The 8,622-nt window shown below is 38.3% G+C and overlaps 1 protein-coding gene across 9 annotated transcripts in view; it reads left to right on the forward strand.

Moving 5' to 3' along the window:
• The window catches only part of slmapa (sarcolemma associated protein a), a 66,157-nt gene that overhangs the window by 32,254 nt on the left and 25,281 nt on the right, over positions 1 to 8,622 (forward strand). For all 9 annotated transcript variants that reach the window (XM_015036604.1, XM_015036606.1, XM_015036607.1 and 6 more), the window contains 6 exons: positions 2,367 to 2,429; positions 3,009 to 3,104; positions 3,381 to 3,452; positions 4,249 to 4,389; positions 5,712 to 5,849; positions 6,536 to 6,704. In XM_015036604.1, coding sequence (XP_014892090.1) covers positions 2,367 to 2,429; positions 3,009 to 3,104; positions 3,381 to 3,452; positions 4,249 to 4,389; positions 5,712 to 5,849; positions 6,536 to 6,704 — 679 coding nt within the window. The remainder of the gene's footprint in view (positions 1 to 2,366; positions 2,430 to 3,008; positions 3,105 to 3,380; positions 3,453 to 4,248; positions 4,390 to 5,711; positions 5,850 to 6,535; positions 6,705 to 8,622) is intronic.

Consider the following 8,622-nt stretch of genomic DNA (forward strand, 5'->3'; position numbering starts at 1 on the left):
TATATATCTATATATATATATAGATATATATATATCTATATATATATAGATCTATATATATCTATATCTATATATATATAGATATAGATATTTATGCATTTATTCATTCACACCATAATTACACACACATACACACACTTGCGAATGAATATCGATTTTTTTCTAGGAAAGAAAATATCGATATGTATCGCAAAATCGATATTGTTACACAGCCCTATAGGTAACCAAAGAATGAGTGAGTTGCTAGGTAACCAAAGAATGAGTGAGTTGCTAGGTAACCAAAGAATGAGTGAGTTAGTTGATTCCACCAACCTTTCCTTGCTGTCAGTCAGAGGTTTACCAGCTGAAATCTTTCCCCTTCCTATATTTCCCAGAATGCTTTGCGGTTCAGTGAATATTCTATCTATGAAATATTCCATCGGATAGTATTATCTATTGATATGTCTATCTCAATATATGTTTATCGATTTATTGTCCAGCCCTAATAAATAGTTAAATTAACAGAAAAAGTGGAAATTAGAGAATAATAAAACAGATTTAATATGTTAGGAGTTTGGGTTTAACCTCCTGTCTTCCCAGTGAGTCCATAATCTGAATATGGCGGACCATAAAATCCTGCATCACTCAGTGAAACAAGGCATTTCTTCTGATTTATAGTGGAATGAGCAGTCTGGCAGCTGGCCGTCACTTCAAAGTACACTACTGTAATAAATCAGCAGGTTACTGCCGTGCAAAACGTGTGTGGCTTTCTGTTACACACAGCTACGCCTCGACAGTATTCAGTGTTCTTCTGTACGAAGGTTTCCTGAGCTGTTTTCTGTTGTCACATTAAATGCATGACGTTGTGTGGACGGATAACGGTTCATTGTGTATTAGAACAACGTGCGGCGTTAGCTCCTGCTGCTGCGTGTTCAGCAGCTGGGCCTCAGTGGAGCGAGGAATGCAGGCCGATGTGTGTTTAAGAGGAGCTGTGATTAGATTTGAACCTCTTCTCTGATATAATTAACTGTCCTGAGGCTGAATCATTGCTACCAGGGTGCAAAAGAGTAACAGTCAGTCGCAGATGCTCTCTCTTTTTTTTTTTTTTTTTTTTTTTTCTTTTTTTTTTTTTTTACCAATAAACTGGTTGATGAAAGTCTTCACTCTGGTGCTTTGGTCTCAACTAGCCCCTTTTTAAGGAAAGTTTTGTTTGCAGAGGCTTCATAAATTCATTTATTAGTTTAGTTTATTTATTTTGGATATTTAAAATGTCTCCCAGTTGCAGTGTTAAATGTTCATTAGAATTTAAAGTTGTTTTTGAGCTTGTGCTGTTGCATTATTATGCCACTAACATTGTAATACTCAAAAATGGTCTCAAGACAACAATATTATCGTTTATCGCAATAAATTCTGGGAGAACTTTTCCAGTAAATGACAGGCCTAGAAGTCCATGATTGTTTCTCAGCTCAATTAAGTTAATAAAATCCTAATGGGTCCAAACACAACTTTTTCAATTGAGCTGCATTCATATTAAGATTTAATCTTTGTGCCTTAAATAACCACTTTCATGAGCAGCAGAGTATAAAACCTCCCATCTGAATGATTTTTCATTTAGACAATGAAAATGGTGTTTTTTCTTTGGCTATAGTGTCTTTTAGTTATGTTGCTTTTTTGATATTGTGAAATGCAATTTTGTAATAAATGGGAAGCTAGGTATCATTTACATATTTTAAGTAAATATTCAAAAAACAATTCAGGTGGATCCTAATAAATGTCTGACTTTACAGAGGAAAACGACCCATATGCAGAATTTCTTCATATTTAGTTAAATATTATTTTAGAAACGCTCGCGCTGCTCAGAGTAAATCATTTATAAAGCAGGGCGGACAGACGCCACAGGTTGAACATCGGATCATTTATCATGTTTGTTCAGAGGAGTTTTTTATTCCTTAAGTGGTGAATAACTGCACATAAAATGCTTTGCTTCATTTTTTTGTCTACTACAGTAAAATCACTCCATTGTTTTTCCAGTTTGTCTCCCTCTCAGCTCACTGCTGCTCTGAGTGCTGCTGAACAGCCCGTATATAAACATAACCAGTTGTTTTTAATACAATGGGATGGCATTTTCAGGTTCCACTGACAACATTTTTTCATTTGCGGTCTTGTTCCTCATACCAGTTCTGATGATGAACCACCTCTGAACTGGTTACAGTGTAAAAATGGGATCATTTGGTTAAAAAGGGTCAGTTTCAGCGTGTTTACTTGCATCCTTACATTGTGCTTATATGTTCTAGAACACGATGTGATATAATTACCCTCAGTTTTCCCTCTGGTCCGTCAAACAGATGAAGTATTGAGCTCTCCTGGTCTGTCTGTGGTTTATCTAGGTGGCAGCCAACACTCCCAGTATGTACTCTCAGGAACTGTTCCAGCTCTCCCAGTATCTACAGGTAAAACACTGACACCTACTGGCTGTTCTGTGGCAGTACACCCAATGTTCTCCATTTATCTTAGGGTTTTTATAACTGTTTAGTTTGGCTTTAAAAGTATCAAATGACACTTTTTTATTGTTTCTGATTCTTTTCTTACATTTATTTTTATTTTTTTACTTTTATCTGTTGTTGAATGCTTTCTGTGCTATTATTTAGCCTTTTAGGAACATTGTGACTTTATTTTTGAAATGTTTAATAGCGTTCTTATTTCAACTTTTAACTGTAGTTTAAAGTTATAATAATAGTCTGGTCATAGCAGACAATTAAATATGACAGTTGCGAAAATGGAGACAATACAATAACAATAAACAAAACATGTTTATGTATATATGGCATAATTTTAAAATAATATGCAACTTTTCTGTCATTGCAACTGTCTTTCAACAAATTAAAATCACACTTTCAAATCTTAAAGACGATCTGAAAAAGAAACTCAAAAGATGTATTGATGTTTTCTGGAGTCATGCATTGCATCGTAGCTCATCTAAGATCGTTGTTTGGAGGAGCAGATGACTTGGAAAACGTCTGTTTCTGCAGGAGGCCTTACACAGAGAGCAGATGTTGGAGCAGAAGCTGGCCACTCTGCAGCGGCTCCTGTCCACCACCCAGGAGGCCTCAGAGAGCAGCTGGCAGGTCGGAGCCACTTCCACTGTATCTCTGAGTTTATTTATTTATTTGCAATGAAAGCATGTAGCTTAAGAGTTACAGTAGAATGAGCAATCTAGCCTGTATTTATCATGTAAAATCTGCTTTTTTGGATTTTATGGTTGGATAACTTTGAATGAAAGCACACAGATAACATCAGGATTAGTTTGTCAGACATGTTTCACAGTAATTTTAAGACACAGAGGAAGTTTAAAAGTTTTCCTCTCATTTTAAAGCACTTTCTGTGAACTCTGCCTCCATCAGGCTCTGATAGATGAGGACCGGCTGCTGTCCAGACTGGAAGTGATGGGCAGTCAGTTACAGGCCTACTCTAAGGTAAGAGCAGTCAAAATGACTGCCTTAGGCCAAAAATAATACATCCTGGTGATGAGTCTTTCATTATAATCAGTTCATGGCTTTTTACTTTTAGACAGATTCACTGATTATATTTAGGAATACAAGATCTTTTTTATGCTGTGACAAAACTACAAGACCCATAATGCACAGCAGCAAACAGCCGTTTAGTTTGCTTAGGGGATTAAAATCTAAAGGTTCTTAGAGTCCGATGGATTGTTGGGACTATAATAATTGTTGACTATTATATTCCAAATGTAAATTTGAATTTTTCATACTAATACAATATTTAGATCAGTGGTTCTTAATCTTTTTTGAGGTACCGAACCCCCCAGTTTCATACATGCATTCACCGAACCCTTCTTATTAGATGTTACATGTCCTTCATATGTAAAAGGATTTAGTAGAAGCATAAACTTGAATGTTTCTACCACATTACAGTTTGACAATAAATCATCTGTTTCTCCCACTATTTACAGTATGAATAAAATATATAGTTCATTTAAAAAAATAAATAGGAAGCAAAACAATTTAACTTGTAATGTTTGTGTTGTGGACCTCTGGAAGAATAGTTTCTACTCCAGCAGAGTCTAGTTGGGGATCCATAAATAAAATGAACTGATTTATAATATGTATTAATTAATCTGTATTATAATTATTGTCTATGACTCTTTCACTCAGTAGCTCCTATATAATATTATTTTAGATAATAAAAATGTCTGAAATAAAGCTTTAAAATTAACTTCTTGATTTTCTGATCTTTTAAAAACTTCGGCAGTCGCAGACAGAGGAAGGGATCCGCAAGGAGCTCCTGGCTCTTCAGGAGGACAAACACAACTATGAGACCACAGCAAAGGAGTCCCTGAGGAGAGTCCTGCAGGAGAAGATCGAGGTGGTCAGGAAGCTCTCTGAGGTCGAGGTGGGTCACCAGGAGGTCGATTGTTAGACAGATTTTTGTTTCATTAGGTTTGTAGCCGCTTGTTTCCTCTGGATAAATTGAGTGTTTACCTATGTTGTTTATGCTGCAGTGAATTCTGGGTGGATGATGCATGCTTGGTGCTGCAGCGCTAGCTCTGTCCAGCCAAAACAGTAATTTTTGCACAATGAGTAACGTTCAGATCTTTTAGTTTGAACTGAAGCTCGTTGAAATGGAAGGTAATGCAGAAATGATGAAGGGAGAGCAAGATGACTGTATTACATCAACTTATTTTTCCCGCAGTCCTCGGAGAGACCAAGGGGACCCCGAATGAGGGGTTGAGTTGTTTTTAATTTTTATGGCTTCAGGAGCTGAAGAGACTCATTCCTCCTTTGTCTGACCTTAACATTTATATTCCAGAGCACTGAGCTAGGACTATGGGAGGGTTACCTGCTGCTAATGGCGTTAGCTCCTGCTAATGGCGTTAGCTCCTGCTAATGGCGTTAGCTCCTGCTAATGGCGTTAGCTCCTGCTAATGGCGTTAGCTCCTGCTAATCTCGTTAGCTCCTGCTGATGGCGTTGGCTCCTCCTAAACGGAGGATCCTACTGACAACGTTGACTCCTGCTAATGGCGATAGCTCCTGCTAATGGTTTTAGCTCTTCATAAGGGCGTTGGCTCCTCCTAAACGGAGGATCCTACTGACAACGTTGACTCCTGCTAATGCAGTAAATAGTTTATAACAAGCCATCTTGTATGTTTGTTTCAACAGATACTTTGTGTTCAGCGCCACATGAAAACATTGTTAGTTTCTCAGTCCAGGGGTTTTGTGGGCTGTCCCCATCAGCCTCTATAACCTTGTTTACTTTAGTTTATAGACTTGAGTCCACTATAAACTACCTTGACGAATAAACATCGCTCTGACAAAAATGGCGGCCTCTATAAGTGAAAAATCTAATCAAGATGTACAACTTTTAAAATAATTATAAGTTTTATGTATCACGAATAACATCTAAGTTAACAGAAGTTGTTGACCTAAATTACAACATGCAATTAAATCAATTACATGTTGAACTGAATTACATCATATTTAGGTCAACATGTTCAACTAGTTGGACATGTTGGATCCCTTTAAATTAGGTGAACGGTTTTATGCAAAAACCTTTAAAATTGTGTTAATCAAGATACTCGGATGGAGAAAGTTGCTGTTTTTGTGACAAACTGAGACATAAATCATGTAAAAGTTGAATCACTGTGTGTGTCCGCTGAGCCGCGGCTGCTGTTGTCTGTTTTGAAAGCGAGCGTTGTTGTGTGTTTGGCGTCGCAGCGGTCGCTGAGCAACACGGAGGACGAGTGCACCCACCTGAAGGAGATGTCTGAGAGGGGCCAGGAGGAGCTGCAGGAGCTGGCCAACAAGTACAACGCTGCCGTCAACGAGATCAAGGAGCTCACCGACAAGATCAAGGTGACGCGCTCAGAAACTCTGAAGCAAACCACCGCCTTCCCTACGACTGGGCGACGCGGCTTCAATTAAATCTGATTTCCATTTTAAACATTTTTCTTGATTTTCTTCCTAAAGATGAAATTAAGAAAGTATTTTCAAAAAGTGACTTTTATTCAATCATACCAGCTGTGAGTTGTACAACGGAGTATTAAGGAGAAATTTTTATTAATTATGACACTATAGTTATGATATTAGTAGAATAAAGATGCAATTTTACTAGAAAAACATCTTAAAATTAGGAGGAAAATAGACGTTTTAATGAGGAAAAACCTTCTGGAGCCATCAGGATCTGCAGCTCAGTCTGTTCTTTCTTTGGATTAAATTCATTTGTTGCTGAATCAAAGTCCTGCTACTGATAATAATGTGTTGAAATATAAAGTATTTTCTGTGAAGCTTATACCAAAGATTCACTTCACAAGATGGTCAACTTTCCTCATGCAGATTTTCTTCCTCAAAAGTTAAATATCCCAAAACTTTGACTAATCGATAAAATCGATTTATCAGTTATCAGGCAGATCTAAATTATTTTTTTTATTTATTCAAACACTGCGCTCCTTCTCTGCTTGCTCTCCTGTATCCTGGCTGGTTCCACATTTGTCCTGCTCACTTCCTGTTCCTTCACAGTCGGCCTTCTTGTGTCCTTGCAGGCGGCGGAGGGCAGGCAGGAGGAGCTGACGCTGCAGGGAGCGACGGAGAAGCGGGAGCTGGAGATGCGGATCGAAGAGATGGAGGAGAAGGAGCAGGTTCTCCAGGCCCGCATCGAGGCTCTGCAGGCCGACAACGACTTCACCAACGAGAGGCTGGCCGCCCTGCAGGGTACACACACACACACACACACACACACACACACGCATGCGCATGCATTCACACACACACACACACACGCGCATGCATTCACACACACACACACACACACAAACAGAGAGCTATTGCTATTGGTTCATCACGCCAACGTTCAGCGCCTGCTAAAGTATTCACACCCCTCAACGGTCTTCATATTGTTTCCTCAAACTTTACTGAATATTACCTGATTTTTATCCAAGTAGTGGAAGGAAAATCCTGCAGGAGTTTCAAGTTTTTTTGCTAATAAAAATTGTAAAAGTCTATAAGGATGTGTCTGATCTAATGTGAGGGCAACTTAGGACAGAAGCTGGTCAGTCGATGGATAAAGCAGAAAACAGGAAAATACTGTGAACTAAACCTAAATCCAACTGAATCCGTTCAAACTTGAGCGATTTTGAAAAAATGATCAAAAACTTTACTCTCTTCAAATATAAACATATCTGTAATATATATATATATATATATATATATATATATATATATTCACTTAAAGCAGTAGTTGGTTCTTAAATATGCACAATAATTAAAGCATCTGTATTCACACTCACGGTGTTGATCATATTTTTTTTATAGGATTGTGCTTGTATAGAAGAATCTAACACAAATGCTTTAAAATTGAGATTATAAAGCAGACAGTAGAAAACATGATAAATGTACAAACCTTTAGAGATTTATCCCAAAAGATTCATTCCTTAAAGCTAGGACCAGGGTTGTGGTCAAGACCACCTAACCCAAGACCAAGACCAGAGCGTATCGAGACCGAGACAAGACCAAGACTTTTAGGGTCCGAGATCAAGTTGAGACCAAGACTGAGGGAAGTCGAGACCGAGTCAAGACCAAGACCAGCGCCCCGCCCTACAGGACACAATAAAATGGTGAAATATGATCAAAATTGCCTCTCAAATTGATCTCAAAGATCAATATTCCCATAAAAACACCTAGATATTAAACATTTAATAAATTTTACCAAAAGCGGAACAAACTTTGTTCTGGCTTGCTTCCATCTCTGTGCTACAATCCGTGGTGGGTGTTTTCCCTAAAAAGATAACACCCTGAGTGTTTGCCCATATTGCTCTTGTCATAAACCACCACTGTCTGCACCATTAAACATAGCAATTGAGGCAATGCCCTGACTGTAAATAACGATCAACTATGAACACTGACCAAGGAGCAACAAGCAAGAAGTAACCAAGCACAAGGTGCTGTTTTCACCCTCTCTCCTTCTACATGAAGCCAGGTAGTCTGACACCATGGCAGACATTACAGCTGCCACTTTGAATGAAAACAATCAAAGAGCAATGTGCATGCTCTGCATGCTCTTTCGTTCTTGTGTTTTAGTTATTTGTTAATTTAAATGTCAACGTACATAATTAAATAAAATAATGATGCAGTGTACACAGAGCATTACAAGAACAAAGAACCGGTGTTCTGTCAGGTCAGATCGTCATACGCTTAGCACGAACTCACGGTGTTCTGTCATACGTTGTCAGATAGTCGTACGCTTGCTCAGACATGCATACGCTGTCATTACCATATGATTTTATTTAATCAGCAACATAGAATCATGACGTAGATCATCATACACTTTGTTATTAACAGTTGTATGGCATCCTGACTTAGCAGTTAAGTGAGTTTTACACGGGCGTGTGTTGTAGTTGACTCCAGCTGCAGCCAGACCCTGCTTTAAATACACTTTGAAACCATGACAACACATGTATATCTATATAGTTATCATTGAAAACAATTTAATGACTTATTTTCGTCATAACTTGCTGCATATGGTGAACTGACAACTCCTCTGACGGTCGGACTTCTTAATGCGCATGCGCTGGCATGGTACTCACAGCATGTATGCTATTCTGACAGCGTATGGCTATCTGATAGAACACCG

This window comes from Poecilia latipinna, unplaced genomic scaffold (genome assembly GCF_001443285.1).
Source record: "Poecilia latipinna isolate Pla-1442-1.1 unplaced genomic scaffold, P_latipinna-1.0 Scaffold374, whole genome shotgun sequence".
In the NCBI taxonomy this organism is placed as follows: Eukaryota; Metazoa; Chordata; class Actinopteri; order Cyprinodontiformes; family Poeciliidae; genus Poecilia; species Poecilia latipinna.